General features: G+C 59.8%; 4 protein-coding genes across 5 annotated transcripts in view; 1 reads left to right on the plus strand and 3 right to left on the minus strand.

Annotated features, from left to right (window-relative positions):
* Positions 1-734: 734 nt before the first annotated feature.
* CHLRE_01g001750v5 (uncharacterized protein) lies at positions 735-7,640 on the minus strand. The gene is made up of 17 exons (XM_001700317.2): positions 7,415-7,640; positions 6,827-6,958; positions 6,574-6,687; positions 6,331-6,402; positions 5,940-6,005; positions 5,646-5,696; positions 5,501-5,551; positions 5,250-5,332; positions 4,922-5,057; positions 3,991-4,084; positions 3,742-3,821; positions 3,522-3,581; positions 3,246-3,383; positions 2,879-2,980; positions 2,506-2,598; positions 1,764-1,868; positions 735-1,420 (listed from the first exon to the last, which is right to left on the minus strand). The coding sequence occupies exons 1-17, from the start codon at positions 7,511-7,513 to the stop codon at positions 1,250-1,252; spliced, it is 1,647 nt and encodes a 548-aa protein (XP_001700369.1). The 5' UTR covers positions 7,514-7,640; the 3' UTR covers positions 735-1,249.
* A 98-nt stretch (positions 7,641-7,738) lies between these two features.
* CHLRE_01g001800v5 (uncharacterized protein) lies at positions 7,739-18,850 on the plus strand. The gene is made up of 23 exons (XM_043058105.1): positions 7,739-8,061; positions 8,431-8,527; positions 8,952-9,075; positions 9,160-9,232; positions 9,796-9,891; positions 10,627-10,719; positions 10,856-11,026; positions 11,119-11,245; positions 11,570-11,937; positions 13,691-13,963; positions 14,084-14,143; positions 14,254-14,319; positions 14,468-14,530; positions 14,728-14,940; positions 15,038-15,207; positions 15,395-15,516; positions 15,748-15,893; positions 16,156-16,228; positions 16,387-16,538; positions 17,091-17,162; positions 17,377-17,513; positions 17,766-17,814; positions 18,110-18,850. Exons 1-23 carry the CDS (start codon positions 7,903-7,905, stop codon positions 18,215-18,217), a joined length of 3,012 nt encoding a protein of 1,003 aa, XP_042928019.1. The 5' UTR covers positions 7,739-7,902; the 3' UTR covers positions 18,218-18,850.
* Positions 18,851-18,852: 2 nt separating this feature from the next.
* CHLRE_01g001950v5 (uncharacterized protein) lies at positions 18,853-23,288 on the minus strand. Its single transcript, XM_043058106.1, has 7 exons — positions 22,976-23,288; positions 22,563-22,738; positions 21,577-21,807; positions 21,240-21,364; positions 20,929-20,968; positions 20,618-20,681; positions 18,853-20,428 (listed from the first exon to the last, which is right to left on the minus strand). The coding sequence occupies exons 1-7, from the start codon at positions 22,995-22,997 to the stop codon at positions 19,965-19,967; spliced, it is 1,122 nt and encodes a 373-aa protein (XP_042928020.1). The 5' UTR covers positions 22,998-23,288; the 3' UTR covers positions 18,853-19,964.
* Positions 23,289-23,503: 215 nt separating this feature from the next.
* Positions 23,504-26,216, minus strand: part of CHLRE_01g001983v5 (uncharacterized protein) — a 4,115-nt gene continuing 1,402 nt past the window's right edge. Inside the window, exons 5-10 of one of the 2 annotated variants that reach the window (XM_043058108.1) lie at positions 26,120-26,216; positions 25,497-25,601; positions 25,133-25,171; positions 24,549-24,728; positions 24,239-24,309; positions 23,504-24,061 (exon numbers count right to left, since the gene is read on the minus strand). The exon at positions 26,120-26,216 is cut by the window's right edge and continues 143 nt beyond it. In XM_043058108.1, coding sequence (XP_042928021.1) covers positions 23,972-24,061; positions 24,239-24,309; positions 24,549-24,728; positions 25,133-25,171; positions 25,497-25,601; positions 26,120-26,126 — 492 coding nt within the window. In that variant the 5' untranslated portion in view covers positions 26,127-26,216 and the 3' untranslated portion in view covers positions 23,504-23,971. Of the gene's footprint in view, positions 24,062-24,238; positions 24,310-24,548; positions 24,768-25,132; positions 25,172-25,496; positions 25,602-26,119 lie in introns of both variants that reach the window. The other variant, XM_043058107.1, reaches the window with a different exon arrangement.

Genomic DNA, 26,216 nt, shown 5'->3' on the forward strand with positions numbered 1-26,216 from the left:
CGGGCTGTAGCTGGAGGCTGCGGCCGACTTGCCCGCGGGCTGTTGCTGACGGAGGGACACGTCGCTGGCGAGCGGGCCGGCGGAGACGGAGGAGGGGGCGGACTCGGTTATGCCAGCAGAGTGCTAGGCGGGGTGACAAGTCGGAGGCCATGGGAGGGGAGGAGGCGGCAGAGGGGGCGGCGGCAGGGAGGAGAGATGGCGGAGGGGGAGGCGCAGCTGGCGGCGGCTGTGGCGGCAGCGGCAGAGGCGGCGGGGGCGGGGTACCGGGGCACGCATCCGAACACGATGGTGTTGGCAGCAAGCAGGCATGCGTCGGCGGCCGGGGGCTGTCAGACGGCGGCTGGTTGGACGGCGGCGCCGGCTGAGGCTGTGTGTGTGTGTGTGTGTGTGTGTGTGTGTGTGTGTGTGTGTGTGTGTGTGTGTGTGTGTGTGTGTGTATGTGTGTGTGTGTATCGCTGGTGTGTGTGCATGTCTGTGCTCGTGTGCGCGCGCGTGTGTGTGTGTGCGTATGTGCGTGCGCGCATGCGTCTTGTGCTATCGCCCGGACAGTGAATACGCATCACTGCATCAGCAACCTACCAGCCGGCCAGCAAGTCAGCGGTACAGCAACTCCGCTATACCAGCCGTGCCATCTTGCCTTGATGCTGCAAATTGATCGTTGGGGTCTGGGAATACTCGGCACACAACGTGACTATGCCAACCCGCCCCTTACCCTGTCCCATCGCACTCACTCCGCTGCGGCTGGCTTAAAAGCGACTGGAAAAGGACTGTGCAGGCGCCCGGCCCGCCAGCCCCGCTTATGACAGGGCCGTCATGCAGTCATGGGTAGGTAGTTAACGCGAGGTTATACCTCAATTGTCACTCGTGGACAAAGCACCAATTGTTCCAGATTGAATGCACTGCAGCCCCATAGCCCACGCACTCAGTGTGCATCCATTTGAGTCAGTGGTGCTCATCCATCCTTCATGCAAGGCTCTAGCTTAACGCATTCTTGCCTGAAAGCTGCCACCTGTGCTCTGTGCCCTGAGCACATCCAACACAGCTGTGTATTTTGCCTGTTCCGTGTCAAACCCATACTAGTGTCACGGTCGCGCCACACCCACACTCACCCTACATGTCACACCAACGCACAAAATCACACTTGCAATCAGTCAACACACACAGTGCTGCACACCAATCTTTTAGCGTGCCCAATGTCCCTGGCCCTTATTAAACCCTTCCCAGAAGCACCTGCCTCTTGGCTTCCCCCTTACACCGCCACGGGTTCCCCCTTGGCCTTAGCGGCCTTGTCATCTGCCGCCGTGTAGGGCAGGACGTGGCGCTTGACGTTGTCTTTGAGCCACTCGATGACGGTCACGGACTTGACAGTCTCCCGCACGTCATCCAGCATGTCCTCACGGTCAAACGGCTGGCCCACAGCCTGAGCGGGAGACAGGGGTGTTAGGGTTGTCAAGTGTAGGCATGTCAGGCCATTTCATGTTTGGTACCTCAACTAGGCAAGCACCGGGCACTACACAACGGGGCGCAGGCACCCAGTTCTCCGCAATTCTCCAGGAGGAGGAAAGGCTGAGGTAGGTATGTGCAGCTAGAGTAGGGAGATCATTGCACGGGAATTGAGATGCCGCCCAAACCAATAAGCTCATGCATGCCTCAACACATGACGACCGTTTTCACCACACCACCCGAGCCATGTCCGTCTGACCCCCCAATAACTGCCACATTTGGCTCATACGTTTCCCACCCTCCCGGCCTGCCGCCCTCACCTCCATTTGCCGCGCCCGTAGCGAAAACTCCGCCTCCACCGCCTCGTCCTCCAGAACCAGGCCCTTGCGCACCCAGATATCGTCCACAGCCAGGTTGAACTTGACCTGGGGCCGAGTATAAGTGAATAGGATCGGATTTGCTTCAACATCAACATCCAGGAAACTTATGGGTAGTTGGGGTGGGGGTATGAGGGTTGCAAGGGGTGGGGACCTGGTGCATGTGTAGGGGCGTGTTGCATGCGTGCATGCCTTGTGCAACATGGGCCTGTGCAACCCCTGTACTTGCTCCCCAACCCCTGCGTATCCCCGCCCCACAATCCCATTCCAACATGCAGCTACCTGCCTGCACACGTGCATCTTCCTCTCCACCTACCCCACCTCGCGCCCCTCCACTCTGCTACCATGACGCTAACACTCCGCCCTGCCCTGCCCCGGCCTGGCCTGGCCGACCCTACACCGCCCCAAGCCACCCCACGCCACGCTGCCGCGCCATGCACCATGCAGCATCGCCCCGCCCCACGGAATCCCGCGGCATGCTACGCCACCCTGTCACGCCTCAGACCGCGTCACCCCTCTCCACCCGTTGCCATCCCGCCCCGCCCCACACCGCCCTTCGCCGCCCCATGCAGCCCTGTGCCCGTACCAGCATGCGCCGTGCCGCCCTGCCCCACTGTTACTCATCCCGCTCCGCCCTGCCCTTACCCCGCCCTGCCGCCGCCCCGCGCCCCCTGTCATGCCGCACCTGGTCCTCCAGGTCCTTCTTGCGCTCCCGGATGAACTCCGCTGCCATCTCCTCCGTGGCCAGCTTCTCCACATCCTCCCGGGAGCCAATGCGCTGTGGGTCACACGGGTGTGAGGAGGATTGCAGGCTCTCGGAGGTGAGGGTCAGGGAGTGACAGGGCAGGTTGCGGTGTGCTTGGGGCCGGCTGTGCTGTTACTGTTGGTGTTGTTGGTGTGGTTGCCCACACAGAGCAATGTGTGCAACACCAATCCAAAGCCGCCCACCAACCCTAAGCCACACCCAATCTGCCGCTGCTCAATGTCCGCCTGCCCATACATCCACTGCGGCATGCATCCACACCCTCAAGCCGCACTCCCTGGCCCCGCCCACTCACGTCCTCAATCATCTGCAGCAGCTGCGCCTGGAACTGGCGCTCGCCCAGCTGCTCCACCATGCGGGGCGGCACCTCGGGCATGTCCAGCGCATCAGCAACAGCCTGCAGTTTGGCCAGGCGGAGCAACACAGGGCTGCGGATGAAAATTTTCCTTGGGACAAGTCACTGTGACTGAAATATCATCAAGTGAGCGGATAGAGGCGTCGCGTAAATGTTTGAAGGCTGGATTGGCACATAGCCGCATAGCACCTCAAAAGTAGCCCACAGCACAGCAGCATTTTTCAGCGCATGAAATCCTGTCTCACCCTCGTCAAGCCTGAGCTCTGCACCGCCTTGCAAGGCTCCCCGCTCACCCAGTCCCACCCACCTTGACCACTGCATCCTCCAGCGCCTTGTCCAGCTCAGTGACACGCTGCATGGCGGTGGAGGCAATCAGCGCCTCGCGCATCTCCTTGGCGCTGCCCCACTTGCCCTCGTGCTGCTTGGCCACGTACTCATCGTTGAACTGCGGCATAGAGCATGGGGCATGTAGTGGGCGGGGCATGGCGAGTTGGGTTCAGTCCGAACTCAGGCATGAGTAACTGCAGCTGCATGACCACGCCGCACCAGACAACCAAAACGCGTTCCTTCCTCAAGCCCTTACCTCAGGCAGGGTCCACTCGAAGATCTCATGTACCTTCGCTGCAACCTTGACCGGCATAGACTGTAAAAGAGGGAGACATGGAGTGAGTTGCACAATTGTTTGGCATCAAATCACCAAGTCTACGGCCTTGATGGACCATCACCACACAGCTAGTACCATGCCTTTGAATGCCACACGCATCCGCCCACCTGCTACCCGTTGCAGCCGCCTACCAGCCCACCTGCCAGAACTCGACATCGTAGTCCTCAGGCATGGACATGTTAAAGGTGCGGCTCTCACCCGCCTTCATGCCCAGCATGCCTGTATTTGTGTGAGCAGGGGCCGGCCACAAATCAAGTGCCAATTGATGTCAGTGTGGAGGTGGCTTGTGCTTCAAGGCTCCCGGTCTATGCACAGTGACCTGGCGTGCGCATACTGCTTGCCCTGCAAAGCTTGTGCACAGTGCTCCCCAAGGCCCCGCCTGTCTTACCGCTGGTGATGCCCAGCACATCAGCCTCGGTGTCAAAGGAGAAGCGCTTATGGGTGAGGCCGGGCAGTGCCTGGCCAGTGGCCTTTGAAGTGATCTGGATAGGAAGGATGGTTGAGAGATGGGCCAGATGGCATAGGCCAGCATGACTGAGGGGCATTTCAGTAGACGTAACCCCCAAGGTAAAACCGCCCCAGATTCACGGTGTGTTATAACCCCTAGACTGTACCCCAGCAGTCAACACTCCCATGCATTCTGCCTCTCATCCACAGGCCTCTCATCAGTTTTTTTTTTTCAAAACAAGGGTTTGCGGTTACTATTCGAGTAATAAGATTATTGCCCTGAGTCTCCAGCCGTTACCCTGCAAAAATTTTCTGGGGGGCACAGCCCCCCAGACCCCCCACAAAACATGAACGACGTTGCCATACTTGCCCAGCTTGAACCTGACTTCCCCACACCTTGCCTGGCTTGCGTATACTTCTCTGCTCTATTATGCCTCCATGCTTTCAGCTAGTCTACAGCAACACCCCGTACCCCGCACTTCATCATCACTGTACGCCCGCACGCGTGTCACCACAACCTCTGGGGAAATCAGTGATCGTCTTCGTCTTCGGTGCTATCTAGAGTATTGCGCCAATTTATACCTATCAGAAGTACCTAGAGGATGTAAGTAGTGGTCCTGGCGGGCAGCAGCTCGCAATAAGCTGGCCTTCGGCGTCATGCAGCACAGGCACGCGGTGCCCTTCGGGCCCCCGCCCGGCCCCCAGCCGGCCTTACGGCTGGTAACGGCTTTGGCGCGCCTTCGGCGCGCTCATTACCGGCTCCGGACGCCCACCTCCGGATTTATTACCGGAAAGTAATGGTATTACCCAAAATAAAAACACTGCCTCTCATCCGCTGCATTCCCCTAACAAACCTCCTACAAACACCCCACCTCCAGGTCAATGACCAGTGTGTCGCCCAGCTGCAGCCCGCGACCCGCCACTACACGGCTAAAGCCATGCTGCTTGCGGTACTGGCGGATCAGGTCGTCAGCAGCAGCAGCATCCGTGGAGAAGTCACCAGTGTCCCTGCAGCATAGCAAAAATGATATGGTATACTGTGAGTGATACCATGCAAAAATTGAGCCTTAGGTGCAATGCAGTATGGCAGCATGCAGCCATACATGACGGACTTTCCTCCTGTTTATCTGGCTTCACTGTTTCCTCTACTCTTTGCTGTCAGGTGGTCCAGGCAGTGGCTGTGCGCCCTGCTTAACAAACCTGATGGTCACCTCCAGCTCCTCCAGGGGCGTGCGCCACACCACTGGTGGCGCCACATCAAACATAGCACGGAAGAAGAACTCCTACGTACACAGGCCGCACAGAAATGTTAGTTATGCCTTGTTTCCCACTTGAGTGCAACTCAACTGCCAGCAGCTCCGCACATGTCACGCCACAGCAATGAAGCCCCCAAACCTACACACCAGCCATGGTACTCTCTTCCCCTCCCTGAACACCAGCCCTGTTCCCACCTTAGCAGGGTCGTAGCGCTCCAGCATAGAGGGAAAGTCCTCAGGGGGCACCTGCATGTTGGCCATTGCCCCAGCAGGCACGACCGTCAATGTCGCCTCTGTCAAACAACTCATGACACCTGCAGCAAAAAACCTACAAGCTCACCGTAACACTGGCAGGGTCTACTGCACGTCCATTACGGGCAGACTCGATGCCCTGCACAGCAGATGATCAAGACAGGGTAGGAGTAGCATTCAGATTCAAAAGGGCAGCCCTGTACTCCCCTGCAATGCTGTAACACACCAGCTGTGCCACTGTCCTTTCGAACAATCCCTGATCTGTAGCTCCCATGCCCAGTATCCAGCACTCAGACCTCAACTGGGATTGGGGGCAGTAGCTTACCACAACAGTATCGCTCTGCACTAAAACCCTCACCCCATCCACATGACCCAAACTTACCTTGGGCAGCGCCTCTAGCAGCAGCTCCTCCAGGCAGAACGTCTTGAACTTGTTCTGGCCACCAACCTACACCAGATTACAGCACAAAGCAAACAGCAGAGCAAGTTCATTCAGCTCTGTGCTCCCAAACTTGCTGCTAGCAAGCTACCCCTGCCCCCTGCACACACACATACGCATGCACACACACGCGCATGCATGCACACACACGCGCATGCATGCACACACACGCGCATGCATGCACACACGCATGCATGCACGCACACACACGCGCGTGCATGCACGCATGCACGCACACACGCACACACATATGGCCAGCTGTACTAAATCTTGCTAGAACCCTTAAGCTCGGCTGCTGACCCACTATATCTGTTGCTGCCTCCAGTTTTCCCACCTGCTGGATGACCATGGACAGCGGCAGGGGCTTGCCCGCCTGCCAACCCTTCAGCTGCCCAACCACATCACGCTGTTGAAGAGCAGGCCATATGGAGAGCAAAGGGTCAGTCAATACCGAGGCAATCCAAGGATGCGAAAATGCAGTGGCAGTGCATTGACACACCAGGTAACACACCTGCCACCAACACATATGTGCTGGCATCCCGACAGCAGCAAGGCCAGTCTACCAAAGTCTACCCACCTCAATGCGCTTGACACCACGCTTGAAGATGTCCTTCACAGTGGACGCTGGCACAGTGATGATGGCCGAACGGCTGCAGGTGCCAAGCTCCTCGACCGCCACTGACACTTCGACCTGCGGGCAAAGAGTGTTGCATGCGGACCGTTCATCTACCAAGCCACACATCTACCAGTTCACCACCCATTTGCTCCCTGTTGCTTCCATTCCTACAAGCCTGCTGGCCAGTCAACTCGTGTAGCTTGGAGCCGCATACCTTGACATCCTTCTCCTTTCCAGCAGCAGCACAGACCTGCAGCGCACCGCGGCTCACATCCACGGAGCGGCGAGCGCAGGGCGTAGCAGTGGGGGCAGCAAGGGCAGGGGCACCCACAGCAGCCACCAGTGCCTACATGGCCAACAGCAGGTTCACAACGTTAGTGGGCAGCAACGTAGGATACTTGCCATGCCTGTGCCCATAAAGGACACAACACTCTTGTGGGAGGGATGCGGGGGAGCTATGGCTGCTATCGCTATCCAGTCGTCTGGGCGCCTCCGCCCCTCCCCGCCCCGCCCCTCCCCGCCCCGCCCCGCGCTTCCGGCACACGCCAGTACCGGAAGGCCGGGACGTTTTTCGACTGATTTTTGCGTCAAGCACGGCGTAAGCACGCCAGTAGACAAGAGTATACGCACACGAAGCCTATGCAGCGAGCAAACGGTATAGGCGTGCGCCGGGCCGCTCGCCCGGGGGCATGCTTATCCAGCCGCTTGCGGTCCCCGTTCTGCCCTTCACAATCCGCGTGCACGCGCATAAGCTCAAGTGTATGAGACATTTGAACTACTCTAAATCGTCACACGCAGTCACCTGGGTCGCGCCAGAGCTGCGAGGCAGTCCAGCCGGCGCGCAAGCAGTGCGCTTGCCCGCGCGGGCAGCCAAAACCTGGTTCTTCAATGTCAGCATCATCTTAGAGGACAGGAATTTTGATCTAGCACTCTAAAGTAACAATTGACGCGAGAAGGCGAAAGAATTGGCAAGCTTGTGTGCGTGACTTGTTGTTTGCCGGGTCTTGATGGGAGAAGGAGCAGTTGTCACCCACACTGCGAGCAAAATAACCCGACTTGCAAGGCGGGGGCGTCGAACAAACGCCAATCGTGCATGAAGTTCGCATGCGGCCACAGCCACCGTGCTTTCATTGGTTTCACATATTCCTAAAACTAGTTGTAGGCAACCACTATAGCCCTGACCGCTGAGGAAAGGGCAAGGCTGGTTACCGAAGAGTTTTGCTGAAAAATGCGCTAGACCAACGCAACTGTCTTTTACTTAACTTCTTTTCGTCCTGTGAACTCTATAAGATGGACAAGTACATTCGCGGCAAGGTGCTGGGGAAAGGCTCGTTCGGCTGCGCCATTTTGGTCACCAACAAGCTGGACAACAAGAATTATGTCATCAAGGAGATTGATATATCGCGCATGCCGAAGGCTGAGAGGGACGCGTCTGAGCAGGAGGCGAAGGTAAAGGCAGCGGCACATGTTCGCGCGGCATTTCGCTTGGTCAACGCGAAGCGGCAATCGCCCGCGCTTGTGTTAAATCGTGGATGTTGTTGTGAAAGGGAGGCGTGGCAGACCGTCGGTGGGCATTCTGTGCACCGCGACTGTGTTGGGCAGTTTGCACTCCTACCAGGACTGTCCCCCCACCCAGCCCCCTCGCACTGGCACCGCGTGTGGTGGCACAGCGCCTAGTGTGGCGTAGTCATCTTCATGTATCACATGTTGGGCATGAGCTGTGCGTGTGCATATGGATGTGTCTGCCTTTCCCAGGGTCCCTAAAGTCAGTTCTGCCCTCTCCCCTTTCCCCCCTGTGACTTGCCACTGTTATCACAGTTGCTGATGGCCCTGAACCACCCGAACATTGTCCGCTGCATCGAGTGCTTCACGCACATGAATAAGCTGTGCATTGTCATGGACTGGTGCTCAGAAGGCAAGTGGCCTGAAGGCAGCAGGGGGTATCAGGAGCTCTTGGTGGGAACTGGATGGAGCCTTGACTAGCTGGTGCATGCTTGTGACTGCATGGCATGGGGCCATAGGCCCAGTTCCGCCTGGACTGGATGTGGGAATGGAAAGAGGTGTGGGGTTGAGTTGAGTTGTAGGCTGGGGCTGGGGCTGCTCATGGGCAGGCTGAATCACAGGCTTGGGGAGGTGGAACTGGAGATGGCCTGGTTTGGGTGAGGGCATCTAGTAGGTACACTGCTGTGTGTGAAACTGTTGTGCTGTTTTGGGTTATCTACAGCTTAGATTGGTTAGCATGGGGTTAATACAGCAACATGGCTGTGAACCAAAAAAGGGCCCTGTGCACCTTCCTTCTACGCACCTAAACTCTGAACTGACTTCTTCACTGGATGCAGGAGACCTATATGGGCTGATTCAGAAGAGGCGTGGCCAGCAGCTGAGTGAGGACACCATCCTGGACTGGCTGGTGCAGATGTGCCTGGGGCTCAAGCATGTTCATGACAGGAAAATCCTGCACAGGTGGGATTGGGGCCATTGCCATAGGCTGCTATGACTGTGTGGCAACCTTGCTGTACATGTTGATTGCCTTGCTCCTGTATGCAGAGACATCAAGACACAAAATGTCTTCATGTCCTCTGGTGGTCTGCTTAAGCTGGGAGACTTTGGTGTGTCCAAGGTAAGGAGAGTGGGGACCAAGAGGGGAAAGGGTGGCTGGTATAGGTGGTATAAAGTAAGGGGCAAAGCAAGACAGGCCCCCAGGCTGTGGACTACGGCTTTGGGCAAGCCCATCAAGAGGGAGGGGGCTAGCTCAGCAGGGGGCAGGGGCAGAGGACTGGCATACAGGCAGGTGCAGGGCCTGGGGGCTGTGTATTTGTTTGTGTATGCAAGGGGGGCTGGTGTACAGGCAGGTATACAGGCAGGGGTGCAGGGACAGGGGCAGGGATGAAGAGACAGAGGCAGATAGTTGGGTAGAGAGAGGAGGCAGGGAGGGGGGCCAGAGGGGGGCCAGGGGTGGCCAGGGGGGGGGGTTGCAGGGGGGGGGCAGTTGGGGGGGGGGGGCAGAGGGGGGCCAGCAGGGGGGCAAGAGGAGAGCAGGGGGGCAAGAGGAGGGCTGGCGACCATGAACTACCAAGGTGACCATTCTTCCTCTGGGGCTTGCTGATATGTTTCAGGATATTTTATACAAGTTGTTCTCAATCAAGTTTATGTTGTAAATTAATTCTGTGCAATTCTGTGCAGGTTTTGAACTCAACCTTCCAGCTAGCGACGACTGCAGTGGGGACTCCCTACTACCTGTCTCCTGAAATTTGCCAAAATCGCAAATACAACCAGAAGGTAAGCAATATAATGTGACTGCATTTCAGGTTAAGATCTTTAAATATAGATAACCTGCTGTGGGTTGAGGAAGGCCTGCACTGTGCTGACTGTGACCTGTACAATACAAAATCTAGTGAGGAGTCTGCCCTCTGCTGTGCTAAGGATGCAGTGCCTGCTGATGCTAGTCCAGGCCCAGTGGGGCTTTGGTGTGTATGCTGTGTATGCTGTGTGAACTGCAAGATCAAGTGGAAGGGGACCCCCTGGAATGGTGTGTGTGCTCCTCATGCAATGCATGCTGAGGTTGTAGCTGGGGTTCTAGATGCTGTGTGGCATGCATGCAATCTGCATCATGCCTGAGCATGTGATTTGTGGTATGAGTAATTACAAAACATGCTATGACACGGCAAAGGCACATAGCATAGGCATATCACCAAAGCAAGCAAGGGGGAGTATGCAAAGCAGCCACAAACATCTTTAGCTCGAGCATTTTCAGTTGTTATAATACTGTCAACTTGGCAGCTTACCACATGGTGTAAATTTATTAGAATGCGTTGATTTAGCACTGTACTTTGCAACAGCAATTTCCTGCAAACAGCTCGTTTGTAATGACTGAATAGATATTATCTGATAAAAAGAATTATTCTACTTAAGCAAAACTTGCAAAGCTTGCTTTGTTGTTAGCGACATGATTTGCCGAGCCGGGCTCGCTCGCACTCAAGACTGCCCCCCCCCCCCCTTTCTCTCCCTGAACAGTCAGACATTTGGTCACTGGGGTGTGTGCTGTATGAGCTTGCCACGCTCAAGCATGCATTTGAGGCACCCAACATGCGTGCACTGATCCAAAAGGTGGGTAAGCCTGTGTAGTAAGCCTTTCTGCATAGGGGAGAGCTTGGGCGAGGGGGCCATAAAAACTAATCCATTATAGACAGGGGGACCCCTTTGCTGCACATTTAATGAAGTGTATGGTGTGCCTTGGCCTCAGATCATCAAGGGCAGCTACCCACCCATGCCAGCCACACGCAGCAAGGAGCTGAGGGACCTGTGTGACCGCATGCTCACGCTGGACTGGCAGAAACGCCCCTCCATCAATGACATACTTGCTACCCCTGTCATGAAGGCACGCATCCAAAAGTTCCTGTCTGCTACACTGGTGGTGAGTGATGGGTATGTCAAGCTGAGTAGTAATAGGCAACCAAGAAAGCTATGTGCACTGATGTGGCTAAAACTGCATGTATGTGGCCACAGGCACATGAGTTCAGCCACACCATCATCCATGGACGGCCAAAGCCAGGCCAGCTTGTGGTGGGAGGTGGTGCAGGAGCTCCACCTGTGCCTGCTACTACTGCTGCTGCTGCTGCTGCTGCAGGCTTGGGTAAGTTACAGCTGTTAAGGGTTGGGGAGGGAGGTTGAAGAAAGCCATGGGGAGGGTGGCAGTGGTTGGGGGTAGCCACCCATGAAAGACTGAGTGAGTTTATGACAGGTTTAATATATCACGGGTGGGATGGGTGGCGGCAGGAGGGGAAGCACTATAGTTGTAGCAGAGATAGCTGTGGTGTGGAGTGAGGGGCAGGGGCAGGGGCAGGGGCAGGGGCAGGGGCAGGGGCAGGGGCAGGGGCAGGGGATTAGCTTACTTGTGGGAGGGTTGGTGTACAATCAAGTTGTCAATGTATTGCATCCGTGGTGAAATTGAATGCAGCGCCATCCAAGTTCGCACCTGTGGCTGGCATGCCAGTGGGAGGTCGTCCTCTTGCAGTTCCTGGGGCTGCTGCAGCAGCAGCCCGCCCTGCAGCAGTGCCAGCTGTGGCCCCAGGCCGTGGAGCTGTTGTTGGGGTGCGTGCAAGCTCCAACAGCCCAGCTGCCCGTGCACCAGCTCCAGGAGTACCTGCACCAGTGGCTGCAGCACGTGCAGGCATGGGTATGGCCCAGGCAAGGCCAGGTGCACCTGCAGTCCCAGCACCAGCAGCAAATGCAGCATTGAAGCAGGCCCAAGATGCAGCAGTGGCAGCACGTGCCAAAGCAGCAGAGGCAGCAAAGCAGCGAGAAGATGCCATGATGGCCCTGGCGGTGAGTTGACTTCATTCTGTGCTGGGGCTTGAAATGTTGGGCTGAGGGAGGGTGCAAGGGACAAGCTGGGCTAGGGGATGGCACACATGGGATCATCTGCTATTGGGGCCACTCTCTCACATGGAGCATTAGGTTGGGTGGTTCAAGGTGAAGACACCATAGCTAGCAATATGCACCCCCACCAGGGCAGGGGCACCAGTCAGGGGGCCAAGCACAGGGGGGCCATGGCAGGGGGGCTGTGGCAGGGGTAGAGGGATGACATGGGCTGTTTTGGCTGTCCTCAGCATGCTCCAGTCATTGACTGGAAGGCTCAGCTGCTGAGAGCTTCAGCTCAGTGAACGGGTCTGCATGCTGAGTCACCTGCCCAGCTGGATGAGCAGTCCGCACACCTCACAATAGCTGATTGTTCGTCTTAGAAGCATTCTTGATTAGCTGTGGACCTGGTCCAATGAGCGGTGCGGGAACCCCCCAGCTGAGCAGGGAAGTGAAAGAGAGACATCTGGCAACCCCCCTTGCCTCCTGCTCATCACTTTGTGAACCCTTGATTGATCTTTGGTAAACCTGCATGACAGGGCTGCACAGTGTTGTTTATAGGGAGTGGGGCTTAATGCTGCCGAGGCTGACTTCGGGGCGGACCATTGTCCAACCAAGGGGGGTAGAAAGCTCAGGTTTGTACCCCATGCTCAAAATTACATAGCTTTAGGAGAGCATTATGCACGTGCTTTTAGTTTTTGCAGGGGGTGTGGTGAGGTTATTCTGGGCCGCCAAAGTTGATCGTCGTCCCTGGGGTCCGCCAGGTTTTGGGAGCCCATCCTGGCGGATTTCAGGAAGCACCCCACCAGCAGAACTAGGGGCCAAGCGCAGCACTACAAGGCTCATGTATATAAGCTGTAATAAGCACAACAAAGCATGGGAGGGCTAAAGGCAACACATGCACACTGACATGGCTGGGCTCTCAAGTGCTTCTGAGCATGAATTTATGTCTAACCAGGCTGCCAATGCACACTGTACATTTGTCACATGGCAGAGAGTTGGGCGCGGGGTGGGCTGGGTCAAGGGGAGTCCATGGATAGGATCCTGCCTGTGACTGAAGTCTCAGAACAGGACTGCTCATGGCACAGCGTGATAGTGCTTGTCAAGAGGAGTCTATTGGCACCACTTTGGTATTGAACAAAGGGGATTTAACCCCTAAACAACAAGGTCTCCTCCAGGGGGGAGGGTCGGTCATCCCCTCAAGGGGGGTCCTGGGGGCTTTGGGGGCATGGGGTCTGGCACTTTGTTTCCTACCCCCCCACCCCTGGTCCAACACAACAACATGGGATGAAGGTCCATAACAGCCAACAAGCGGATGGCCCAGAGGATGAGCCTTCCACTCAGCCAGATGAGCCAACCAGGTGCCCGGATTAGCCCAGCAACTCAGCATGCTGAGCGATTTACTTATCAAAAATAGCTGTACAGGAACATGCTGAGCGCCCACCTGACTACCAGTGCTTGTCCAGCTCAGCATGAAGCCCCGGGAACTAGATATGTCCCGCCCCTTGCCATGTCCCATGTCCCCGAAAGTTGGGTGTCTTCACATAATGCACGCGCCCTTCCCAGATGTACAAAAGCTTGTTACCAGCATAATATATGTATATACATTGCATAATACATATATACAGCACATAAGTTCAGGCATAGTAGTGGGCCAACTGCTGTGTATTGCCTTGCAAGCACATTGCTTGATTGTTCTGCAATGGTCATTGCCATGCAGGCAAAGCGCGCTGCGGATGCGGAGGCCAATGCCAAACGGGAGCTGGAGCGGGCAAAACAGCGGGAAGTGGCAGCGCTGGGTGCTCAGCGTGAGATTGAGCGCCTAAAGCTGGAGGAGCAGCGGCGGAAACTGGAGGCAGACAAGGCACGGGCAGATGCTGACAGGCGAAAGCGGGAGGCAGACCGTGTGGAATCGGAGCGCCGTGCCAAGGCAGCAGAGGAGGCCCGTGCACGACTCAGTGTGGAGGAGGCCAAGCGTGCGCGTGAGCTGGAGGTACGCATGGTGGGGGTGAGCATCAGTTACATGGCCTGTCAGTCCCTTTGCCTTGTTGTTGAAATGAGAGCAAATAGGCCATTTAGGAACCAAGCCCATATGCCGGTATGGCGCATGCAGGCAAAGCGGAAGAAGGCAGAGGAGGAGGCACGCAAGAAGGATGCTGAGCGTGCTGCCAAGGTGAGCACACAATCCAACACGCATTGGTGGAATGTTGGCAACATGCACATGTACCACCAAATCGTTGGTTTGTGTGAAATATGCAGATGGGGTGTGTTGCGTGCTTACAGGAGAAGGAGCGTGAGGACATGCGTCTCAAGATCGCTGCCCAGCGCAAGGAATACCAAGACCGGCAGGTCAGCTTGGTGATTCTGGTTTTAAATGCACTTAGTTGATGGCTGTCAGGCAGGGGGATAGTAGCTTCATGTTTGACCAGGGATGGCCCGTGGGGATGGCCCCTCACAACTGCATTCATATGTTGAAGTGCTGCGGATACTAATGCAGGTGGAGGCGGCTCGAAACAGGGCTGTTGCAGAGCAGCAGCTGGGCCGTGGACCCTCCCCAGAGGTCAGTGACAGGTGGATGGCTGCAGGCCAAGACTCATGGGTAACATGCCGTGTCCAGGGCTGGGACAAACCCACGGTGGCCTCATTCTTGGTATGCATACACTGCAGCATGTTTCAGATTATACTAGAGGAGGAAGCAACGTGCAAGCCCAACTCCTTGCATCCTGACCAGATCACTCGTAACCTCGATACCAGCAGGTCCAGGTGATGGCTGGGCCGCGGCAGCCTCGTCGGCAGTGGTCTCCTCCACGTGTGGAGGATGTTGGTGACCCTGCACGTGAGGAGGCGGTATTGGGAGGTGCTGCTGGTGCAGGCCGGCGTGGTGATGACGCACTGTCTGCAGAGCAGCGGCGGGCGGTCTGGGAGGAGCAGCGGGCTGCAGCCGACCGCAACCGGCGGGCAGCACACGAGGTGAGCCCTTCACATGCAACACACCTTGTCTGCAATTCTTCTTGGATTCAACCTGTTCAGCAACTTGCACTCATTATGTGCGTGTGAATATATGCAGGCGGAGCGGCATGGTGGCATTGCCGAATTCCTGGGTGTGCCACGTGAAGACGACCGCGCAGGCAAGGGGAGGCAGCAGCCTGCTGCAGCACCTGCGGCAGGTGGATCTCGACCTGCATCTGGGGCCAAAGCTGCGACACCAGTCGCTGCAGACATCTCGCCTGATGCAAGGTGAGGCAGGTTGGCCATTGTAAAGGGGAGTTTCCATGCTTCACTGCACGCTGACTGACTGACTGACTGACTGGGGCCAGCTAAGGTGTTGCTGCATTCTGCACAAAGGGTAGGCACACGGGCCCATTCGGCTTCCCAGCAACATACAAGAGCAGCTCAGTACGGTGTTTTGATTGATTGTCAACAGGCGTGCGGCCTACCTGGAGATGCGGGCAGCTGCGGAGAGGAACCGCGCACAGGTCGAGGGTGGCGGCGCGCCCAAGCCATCCACGCCTCCAGCTGGGCGTCCTGTCTCGCCCCTGCTTCAAGGTATGTAATCAACCTCCCCGCCCACAACGGGCTTGTGCTCCTCATGGCATGCTATCAATGTAGCAACGGTGATCTTGATGCAGCCAGTCAGGTGTTCCTCAGTACTACAGAGTGCGGCCCCACCCACATTCGCTGTCCTACTGAGCTGATCATGATATTGCATATCCGGTGCTATGGCATCTCACTAATGCTTGCATCCTCGGCCTCAATCTTGATTTGCCTTTTTTCCAGTGCCAACCCGGGCACGCCCAGTGACGCCAACTCCTCCGGTGCCGCCGCGCCCATCTGACCCCTGGGCTGCCAAGATGGCCCGGCTGGAGGAGGAGCGGCGCAAGCGTGAGCAGGAGATCCTGGAGTTCCAGAAGCAGCACTGGCAGGTGTGTGAGGGGGCTAGCACTGTGGCATGCTGCATGCTAAGGGATGGCATGTAAAGATCTCTTTCAGGCCTGGTCTTGCGCCAGTTGAGGCTAAGATGTCGAGTGCAAGTTGCATGCATGCAGCCAAGGCATGCATAGATGTCAGCCTGCATGGCAGCTTGAGGCCCATGCATGGCGGCGGCATGCCTGGCATTCCATACACGTAGGAAGATACATACGTGTGCAACAATTCTGAGCTCCTTCTGGCTGTCGTGTTTCACAGGAAGTGCGGGATGCCCGTGAGCGCAATAAGCGGAACATCATGGCGGAGGTTGGGAATGGTGGGCCCGAGGCTGGTGAGTTTTGGTGTGGGGTAGAGTGGGAATAGCTATTGTCCAAGCTGGCATCCTTAGGGCACCCATGGCGCAGCACATGCGAGGTAAGTACCTGTTCCGTGCATTTGAAGCAGAGGTCAAACGCCAATACGTACACTGTACTTGCGACATCCTCGTAGGCCGGGCACAAACACCACCCAAGCCTTCCTCGGCAGCAACACCTGCCGCCCCCTCAGCTGCGTCTGCGGCTGTGAACAACAATGGCCGTGCTGAGGAGGAGGACGACACAGACTTCGCTGCCATGCTAAAAGACATGCAGGACGTGCTCATGGTGAGTGCCGGGTGCGTCTGTGTGTATCTCTGCATGCAAGCATGCGCATGTGCTTGTGCACATGCGTCATGTGCGCATGCGTGTATGTGTATGGTTTGAAGGAAGCAGAATGGACGCACTTGTGCATGCGAGGGCGTGTGAGTGCGTGCGTGTGCACGTGCCAATGTGGGTTAGAGGAAACAGGGCGCAATGGTGTGTGCGCGCCATGTGCGTGCACGTGCACGTGCGTGTGCTTGCGTGCGCTCAATAACCATGCGTGTGTGTGCATGTGCGCATGTGCATGCACGTGCTTGCACGCGCGCGCGTGCATGGGTGGGTGGGTGGGTGGGGGTGGGTGCATGCGCATGCGTGCATGCTGAAGGGATAGACAAGTGCGCACCCGCATGTATTAGATAACCAGCATGTGTGTGTATGCACATGCGGGTATGTATAACATAGTATGTTGGGTGGGTCACACCATGTCAACCCGGTGCGGGGCTTCCTATCTTTTGTAGCTAGCCTGTGTCACTGCCAGGCTGGCAACAACTGCCGTTGCTTGCTTTTAACGGACAGGACGACGATGGTGCACGCAACGATGGGGACGATGAGGAGGACGACATCTACAATGATGAAAAGCACTCAGCGGTGGGTATGGTTGCGGATTGTGTCAAAGCGGGCCCATTTCGACAATCAGCTGGGCCGAACACGCGCGCATCTCATGTACAGTACCGGTGTGCCGCAATGCTTGCTTGTGGAAAAGCGTTGAAGCCCAGTTCAGACCGCAGCACGCACTTGCGGTGTAATTGCTATGCCTCTTCTGATGCCATCCCCTTGCACCCAACAATGTGCATGCACACAGGCACTGGCGGGCCACTTTGTGCTGAACGGACAGGCGGTGGCGCTGCCAGGAGTGCGTGTCACTGACAGCCTCGCACTCAAGGTGGAGGCGCTGCGTGTGTACCTGGAGGCGGCGCTGGGGACGGACCCGTTCCTCAAGTGAGTGACCCACACGAATGGGGAGTCGGGGGATGAGATGGGAAAGACAGGGGCAGAGATGGTGCGGGGCAGTCTGAGAAGATGATGGGGGAGACGAATACGGTCGTGGGACTCTCCCAAGTTTAGGGGCAGCCACAAACTTGAAGAATTCCGCGTGCGTGCCACACTGCTGCATGCAACACAGTCGGCAGCCCCTCAAGCTGGATTGTCATGCCCACTTAAGTACATACGCTCGCTCTTCTTCACAACCAGGGTGTATCGGCGTCTGGAGTCGCTGTCCATCGACGATGACGAGGGCCAGGTGCGTGTGTTTTTGTGTGCCCTCCAAATGTCTAGTGTGGGCGTGTACACGTGTGGTGATTGCATGATGGGCAATAGGCAGCGTAATCTGTGCACATAAGGCTGTTTGCTGTTTGGGTTACGGGCTGGGCCGTGCAGTCATGCACGTGTGCACTTCACTGCTGCCGCCTCGGCACACGGCCTTGACAAACACGCATTGTTTACCCCGCCCCTGCCCCTCCCCTGCCCCTCTCCTGCCCCGCCCCCGCCCGCCCCCTCCCCCGCCCTGCCCCACCCCGTCTGCCGCCACGACGCAGGTGTCGGCGGAGTTCCTGGCTGTGCTGGGCCCCGACAAGCTGCCGTACCTGCAGCTGGTGCACCAGCTCATCGTGTGCGAGGAGAACATGCACATGGAGGGCGCGTGAGAGGGAGAGGGCGGCTGGCCACAGTGTGGAAGGCTGTGAGGGGGAGGCGGCGGTGACTGCGGGCGCGGGCGGCGCTGAGGCTCCGCATGAGGAGCAGGAGACTGGTGGGAGTGGTGTGGGAGAGGTTTGGCTGCGGGTGGGAGGGGGCGAGGGGTGGGTGCTGGGGTTGGGGCGGGCATGTGTGGGAGAAGGGGTCAGGTGCATGTCGTACAGAGTGATGTGCGTGGTCACAGAAACAGGGTGCATGCCAGCGGAAGATGTATGGCAATCGAGTACGCTGGCTGCCTTTCATAAGAGCGTTGGAGAAAGTGGCATATTGTGCAGGCCGGGCTTGCAGCAGTCAAGCTATGGGAGTGGGGACCGGACATTGCAAGCTGGCAGTGTCAGCAACTCTGCATTCAATCGACATTCGTGGCTAGAACCTCGGATGGTGGGGCCTGGATGGAGTAAAAGGTGGCCTGCTGGAACTTTCCTTCAGGGTTTGCATCGACTGGGGGCAGGCGTGTGCCAGGGGCAACAAGGGCCTGAAGCCTGAACCGCCTCTACGGCATCCTCCATGCAGCACGTCCACCGCAACCAGTAGCGCTGTCGTCTGCCACTTCTCCGAACTGTGATCAAAGCGCCCCCTCAGTTGCCTCACAAGTTGCCTTGACGGCCTGACTCCCCCAGTCCCCCAGTGCGGTCCTGCCTTTCTGGTGTCTACTCTGCCCCCGCTCCAGTGCATTCTGTACCGCTTTTCCAAACATCCTTGCAACCTCCCCCCCCCCTGGTACTCCCACCACCAGCCCCTTCCATGTGATCAGCAGTCGTGAGTCGTGACCACATCTTGCCCCACGCATGTTTCATGGATCCGTGCCTCACAGCTTGCACTGCTGTTGATCAGGTAATATTACGACAGGGACCAATCGGCTGTACGCTATGCTGGGATCCGTTCTTCCACAGCAGCTCTGTCTGCTCTGTGACTTAGTACATGCCGGCCAGCCATGCCGCATGGTGCGCACGCAGGTCTCGCCTTGCCCAGTGCCCCAGTCCCGCTCAAGCACACCGGTATCAAACAGGATGCAGCATACCATCAATGCCATACACACACTGGTACCAGGCGTGGTACCATTCCTCCAGTACGGTGCCAATCTACATGCCTGCGGCCTTCTCATGCCCCCCCTCGTCCAGGCGCCGCGCCCCACCAGCATGGATGAAGTGTGCCCGGCTGCTTATTTATGCTGCCTACCCATCTGCGACTTTGTTAGTTATCAACTAAGTTCGCACCAATACCGTACTCTTGGGTTCGTCCAAGCCGTATTAAGCAATGTAGTCACGGCTCGCACTTGTTACGAACAGTCCACGGGCGCGGCGCTGTACACACACTGCGACCATCCCCGCGCGGCCGTACCTCCATAACATACCAGGTCTTCAGTCTCCTCTAGTGCGGCATGATATAAGCAATTGATTCCGGAGATGCTATGGCGCTGATCCTGCGGCCTGCCATCCAACCTCGCAGCAGGCCTCACAAACTGCACCCCCACACGCCCGACTCTACACGGCCTCAGCACAATCGCATTGCGCCCTGTGCCACTGCGGCCAGCACATGGCTTGCAACCTGCTCCCCCAGCGCCTCATCCCCGCGCCTCCAACCCACACCTCACACCGAGCTCCAGGCCTGGGCTGTGCTGGGCATCGCTCAGGGCACGAGGCGCCCCGTGCCGAAACCTCCAGCCCCTAGACACCTCCAGCTCCGCCTACCAGCCAATTACGTGAGCTGCGCCCGCGGGTTCGGCTGGTGTTGCCGCTTTTGGTGGCCGTTGCTGTGTTCTTGTTGTTGCTGTTGGTGGTGGTGGTGATGGTGCCCGCCCCGCACGTACACGGTGCGGTAGGTTACAGGCGCGCCGCCGCCCGCAAGCCGGATGCTGGAGGTGACCACCAGCAGGTCACCTGGGTTGGCCTCCCGGCCCCCAGCACCTGCGCCGCCGCCTCCCACATACACCCCCGCCGTGGAGCCGGACACAGAGCCCGCGCTGCTGCCCACGGCCCCTGGCCCGCCGCCCGCTGCGGCGGCTGGCTCCGATGCGGCGGCCGCTGCCGCCGCGGTGGCGGCTGCCGCCGCGGGCACCAGGACGAAGTGGTCTGTGCCGGTGCCGGCCAGTGGCTCGCCCCAGCTCACCGACAGGATCAGAGACCCGTCCGGCTGCACACACACGCTGGCGGCGTGCTTGCCTGCAGCAGGAGAAGGAAGAGTAGGAGGAGCAGCAGGAGGCGGCAGTGGGCGCAGCAGTTTGCGTGTCGAGACGGGGCAGGTGGGCGCAGAAATGTACTTACAGCAGCTGCACATGCACACACACAGACATGGAGGCATCTCCCACCAGCTAACTCCTTTTAGCACGCATCTCTCCCCCCGGGCCCCACCTCTCCGCAAGTCGCGGCGGTTGAAGTAGCCCACTGTGCCGTCCAGTGGGTAGCTCTCTCGCACCTGTTTGGGGCGCACAGGGTGTGGTGGAAGGGTAGTCTCAGTGCATGAGTGTGCGGTGTGCGTGTGCGCGTGCGTGTGTGTAACAAGAAAGGCAAAGGGAGAGCGCACATGCATGCACACGCGCGCTGTAGTGCAGCCAGGAAGGGCTGCATCAGGTGGGGGCGGCATGGGGTGAGCTCGCTTGGCGCTGGTCCTCGTTGCAGCCCCTCAAGGCCTCCACCCTCCTCTCGCCTACCCCCGTCCCCACCTTGAACCAGGCGATGATGCTGAAGATGGCCATGTCGAACCTGAGCACCAGCGAGGCAGATAGGACACAGGCACAAACAGACAGACAAGCAGAGCAAGGAGGAGCAGGAGGTCGGGGTCAGGGCACGTGTCTTGTGAGAGGCTTGGGACGTTTGGGGACTGGGGGGCTGCGGGCGCACACAGCCTGTCAGCCAACTACCAGGAGCCGCCGCCCCGCCCCCCGCCCCCCGCTCCCCAAACCTCAAACCCCCGAACCCCCAACCCCAACAGTGGACTCCACCGCCCTCCATCCCCACAGCGGCTGCGCCGCACCTGCCCGCCGCCAGCGCCGCCGGGTCCAGCTCCAGGCCGCGTATGAGGCGGATGGCGGTGCGCACCAGCCCGTTCAGCCGCATGGCCGCCACCGCGGCGTCCATGGAGTCGGAGCGAGCCGCGTCCTGCAGGCGGGGGGCCGCGGGGGGACGGAGGGACGGAGGAGGCGGTGGTGGAGGACGGAAGTGACAGAGGTGGTAGTCTCGGCAGTGGGGGCGGAGGCGGAGATTTTGGAGGTGGCGTTGCTGGCAGGGGTGCAGGTGAGTAGAGAGCAGTGAGGGCCACAGCCCTGCCCTGCCCTGCCCATGTTGCGCCGTGCGGCACGGCACGCACGCACCTTGACCCACACGCCGCCCATGCGCAGGTCCGGCCTCAGCGCCACCGGGTGCGCGCGGATGCCCTCCGCCGCGCCGCCCGGCCCCACCACAGCCGCCGCGCTGCTGCCGCTGCCGCTGCCGCTGCCGCCGCCCCGCCCTCCCCGCGGTGTGCGGCTGGAGGTGCCGGCGCCGCGGCGGTGGCCGTTGCCGCCGCCGCTTCCGCCGCTTCCACTGCCCAGCCACTTGGCGAGCTGCGAGGGCGGACGTGCGGAGGTAGGCAGGTAGCGATTTCAGGTGCGGGTCCGGTGCGGCGGATGGATGCTGGTCATGTTGTGGGAGTGCATGTGCGAGTGCGTGTGAAGGGCATGGCGCTGAACACCTCGCAGTCTTCTCTTTGTGCATTACCGCTCTGCCACATCCCGCACGCACCCGCGCACTGGCCGCCCCGCCTATCTCAATACCGTCAGCCGCACTGGCGCCCCTGCAACCGCTGTGCATTCCACACTACCCGGCAAACTCCCTAGCCGCCACCCCATCTGTCCCGCTCGGTGGCGCACCCCTGGTGCCGGGACCCCCTGCTGCGGCCCGCCACCTTGCCCATGTCCTCCTGCTTCTGCGCCTGCCGCCCTGCGCCTGCCACAACTCCTCAGGCGCGCGAGGGTTGCAGCCGTGCCCGCCCGCCTGTCTTGCCGCCTGCCCGCCCGGCGCCCGGTGCGCCCACGCGACTGCAGTGCGCAGTCCGTGCGTCTGTGGGAGCATGCCGCCCTGCCGACAGCCCGCACAGCCGCACCCCACGATAAGCCCATGCCCGTACACCCCTGATGAGCCCATGCCTGATGCTAGCGCTCGCGTGAGCCCCGCCCTCGCGTCGTCGCCTCGCTGGGTGCAGGTGAGCGGGTGGCGTCGTCCACCAACCGACCCCGCACCCTCGCGCCAGTCCCAGAGCATCACGGCCCCATAGCCCCACAGCCTGCCCACAACCCCCGCCCCCGCATACGGTAGCTACCTGTCCTCCCAGCTGCACACTGGCCGCCGCCAGCAGCACTCCAAACACGTCCCACTGCCGCTTGGCGCCCGTCAGCGCCAGCGCGGCGCCCAGCAGCAGCAGGAACACGGACTGCAGCGCGCCACTCACGATGTTTGACTTGGGCGCGGGGGCGGGGGCGGCAGCTGCAGGAGGAGCTATGGGTTATGGCGCGAGGGTGCGGGTACAGGGACACGGGCGTGAGAAGGGTGGGGTCCAGGAAAGCGGAGGGGCCGACGGGGCCAGTCGGCATCCCGAGCGGGTCAAGCGCGGGACGGCCCACCGAAGGAATGCATCAGTCAACGCTGCGCCTGAGATGCAACTAGCTCCTTTTAGACAAACTATACACAATTAAACTAGCTTGACAAGGGTCGCGCCCCTTTTGCGTCACGGACCTGGCGGAATGTGCTGCTGCATAGCATGTTGTGGCAGCTGCGGTAAAGGTGGAGGTGGTGGTGGTGGTGGCGGAGGCAGGTCAGGCTTGCTTTGCGTTCTACGCCGGAGCAGGAGGAGCAATGCGCCCCCGACGAGTCCAACCGCAGCGGCTTGCGGATTCTTCATCGCTTTAAGTTATCGACTGCCTCTATATGTCGCAAAGCTAGCGCCAATGCTGCGCTTGGCTTGGTGCGCGGGTTGCGCTTGCAGTTGTTATGTTGCAGCGATGGCACCCCGCGAACGCGGCTGCCATTTGGAGAATACGATGCGAGTTGCAACTGGGTGGCTAGAAAAAACTATGTATAAGCAAGAAATGCTGGCACGCTAGATGATGGACCGTGGCCGGCCCTCGACCTGCACACCCATCCCAGGTGCCCTGGGGTATGGACCTGATAGTGCACTTTCTGGACGTTGTTCCGTCTCTGCACGCATTGTGATTCCCCTCTTGGCTGGGAGCTCGCCGTGTTCATCAGGCGCAGAGCAAGGATGGCAGTGCTATCTTACAGTGCTGGCCGGCTGGTGGCCAGCGTTCATCCGGTACCGCCTGGGTCTCGTTGCACCCTTCACGCCCAGGGGAGTTCATGCCCCTCCCCGGTCCCTGCGCCCACCAACAGGCATCGGACCTGACTGGTGACTTCCCAGTTGACACACACGTTTGGCGCCTCTGTCCCCACATGCAGCAGCACCGTCATCGAGAATCGCGTCCGTGCAACACCCCACGCCAATCACAAGTAAGGCAACCACGAAGGAACCAACACCCCAAATCGCACTGACGATTATGCGCACAGTGTGCAGTGCCCGACGAGTCGAGTATGCGTACACGTAGCGAGCAATACTCAAGTGTCACAACGCACGTTCCCGGTCCATACCCGTTGTACACACGGCCGCTTGGGCCTCAGGCCCCGACCGCAGCCACACGCACACACACGCCCGCTCCGGTGCTCTGGCTCCGGCATTCAGAACTTGAAGCCAAAGCCCTTGAACCCCTTGTGCTTCTTGTGCTTGTAGCCCTTGTGCTTGTAGCCCTTGAACTTGTGCTTGTAGCCCTAGGAGCCGGGGGCGTGAGGGCAGGAGGTAGCATGCAGTCGGCGTGTGTGTGGGTGGAAACCTTGGCGGAACCTAGGCGACACGGCACAGCACGTCCCCGACCACCTCAGCAACACCCGACCGCCGCTGCCTCCTCCTCGCCGTCCTGCTCGCCCTGATGCGCGCCCCTGCCCCACCTTGTGCTTCATCTTGTGGCCGTAGTGGGCGGCCGGCGGCGGCACGCCCGACACGTGCACCGCGTAGCCGGCTGCAGGTGGTGCGGGGGGGCAGGGGCGGCGACAGGGCAGAGGGGCGGGCAGAGGGTTAGGGCGCAGGTGGTTCAGCGGTCAGCGGTCTGTATTGATAGGTGATCGGTGTGTGAGGATGAGCAATGCCCAAAAGCCTGCGGCATGTGGGCGAGAGTTCGCATGACGCGTCCAGCGGAGTGCTGAAGTACACAACACACACGCACGCCCACACGCAAACGGGCACAACGACGTCCCGCACCTGGCGCGGGCGGGTAGCCGTGCGCGGCGGGAGGCGGGTAGCCGGCCGGCGGGTAGCCGTGCGGGGCGGGGGGCGGGTAGCCGTGCGGGGCAGGGGGCGGATAGCCGTGCGGGGCAGGGGGCGGGTAGCCAGCCTGAGGCGGGTAGCCCGCGGGCGGGTAGCCAGACGGCGGGGGGTAGCCTGCAGGGGCGGGGGCATACCCGGCAGGCGGGGGGTAGCCTGTGTAACCACGGGCGTGGAGTGTGGGGCACGGGGTTCGCGGTCAAGTTTGCACACGGATGTCTGTCGTTGCAGTCAGTTGGCCGTTGGGTGCAACGCAGCGCCGCACTCCGCAGGGTCAGCCCCTGGTGGCAGGCATGGGCGGCTTGCACGGAGGTGTCAGGAGCCGCTTGCGGCCCCACCTCCGCACCCACCTGCCGCGTACAGGCCGCGGGCTCAACTAGGAGAGCCTCTTGCAGCCCGTTCCCATGCAGACAACCTTGCCTACACCATCATGCGCGTGCCTCTGCCTCTGTGCCCTCCAGCACAGACACGAACACACACAGCAACAGCTCTTGTCACCGCAACACGCCCCTATGGCGCACCTGCCGGGGCGCCGTAGGGAGCCGCGGGCGGGTAGCCAGCTGCCGAGCGGAGGGGGAGGGGGAGGGGCACAGGGGGAGGAGCACAGCAGCAGCAGGCGGTCAGGGCGGGGGCGCGGCGGCGCTGGGCGCCCAGGACCAGGACCCGCAGCCCGGCAGCCCCGCGGCCACGACCCGTGGCCGCTCGCCGTCAACTGCCGCCGCAGTGCCGCACCTACCGCCATCCACAACCTCCCGCCGGGCACCCTCCGCCCTGCACCAGCCCTGAGCGCCTCCTGTAATCCCCCCTAGCTCCCTCACCCCCACAGCTACCGCTACTGCTACTCCTTCCGCCATGGCAGGAGGCCCCCTGCACGCAGCCGCTCACCAGGCGGCGGGTAGGCGCCGGGGGGCGGGTAGGCGCCGGGGGGCGGCGCGCCGTGCGGGGCCGGGTACCCCGGGGCCGGTGCGCCGTGGGCAGGCGGGTGGCCGCCTGCAGGCGGGCAGGCGGGGAGGCGGGCCAGGTCGTTCAGGCAAAGGCAGATGCGGGCATCACGCCGTACTCAGTAAGCCCACCCCATTCCCCCATTTCCCGGTGCCGCCCACACCCAGGCTGGCGCCTGGCCCCATCACTCAATACCGCACGTGCCAACACAGACTTCGTGACCCGCCCGCCCGCCCTCACCTGCCGCTCTTGCCGCCGACCGCGCCTCCTGGCGCCCCCCCCCCGCCTCCGCATTCCTCGCCCCCTCGGTCCGGACTGAAGTGCCCCCACCTCTCCTCACCCTCACGCTCACCGCCCCCAACATCAACCCCCTGCCCTTTCCATCTTTCCCCTTCCCTCTTCCGCCCGCCCTCTTTCCTCCTCGACAACGCTGCCAAGCCCTCCGTTGGACGTACCATTTCTAGAATATAGCTGTAAACTTTGAGTTTGTTCCTCCCCACCCCCTTCTTAAATAATCATGAATGTAACCCCCTCCCCCACCCACCCCCCCTCCCCCTGCCCCTCACCCTTCATGGCACTGTTCCGGGTGAAGGCCAGCCGCACTGCCAAGAAGCCGTGCTGCTTGCCGCTCTTGGTCTTCACCGGGCACTGCAGGTAGTGGCT

Source organism: Chlamydomonas reinhardtii, chromosome 1 (genome assembly GCF_000002595.2).
Source record: "Chlamydomonas reinhardtii strain CC-503 cw92 mt+ chromosome 1, whole genome shotgun sequence".
Lineage (NCBI taxonomy): Eukaryota > Viridiplantae > Chlorophyta > Chlorophyceae > Chlamydomonadales > Chlamydomonadaceae > Chlamydomonas > Chlamydomonas reinhardtii.

Coding starts and splice junctions, on each gene's coding strand:
- CHLRE_01g001750v5 (XM_001700317.2), bottom strand. CDS start 7,513: ATGATGCTGACATTGAAGAACCAGGTTTTGGCTGCCCGCGCGGGCAAG. Junction 6,403..6,573: donor GTGGTGTCAAGCGCATTGAG/GTGGGTAGACTT, acceptor GCTCTTCAACAG/CGTGATGTGGTTGGGCAGCT. Junction 2,981..3,245: donor TGGAGGATGCAGTGGTCAAG/GTGGGTGGGACT, acceptor GCCAAACTGCAG/GCTGTTGCTGATGCGCTGGA.
- CHLRE_01g001800v5 (XM_043058105.1), top strand. CDS start 7,903: ATGGACAAGTACATTCGCGGCAAGGTGCTGGGGAAAGGCTCGTTCGGC. Junction 14,531..14,727: donor GCCGTGGACCCTCCCCAGAG/GTCAGTGACAGG, acceptor CGATACCAGCAG/GTCCAGGTGATGGCTGGGCC. Junction 15,894..16,155: donor TCCAGAAGCAGCACTGGCAG/GTGTGTGAGGGG, acceptor CGTGTTTCACAG/GAAGTGCGGGATGCCCGTGA.
- CHLRE_01g001950v5 (XM_043058106.1), bottom strand. CDS start 22,997: ATGCAGCAGCACATTCCGCCAG. Junction 22,739..22,975: donor GCAGCAGCACATTCCGCCAG/GTCCGTGACGCA, acceptor CATAACCCATAG/CTCCTCCTGCAGCTGCCGCC. Junction 20,969..21,239: donor GCGGCGCTGGCGGCGGGCAG/GTGCGGCGCAGC, acceptor GCTGGTGCTCAG/GTTCGACATGGCCATCTTCA.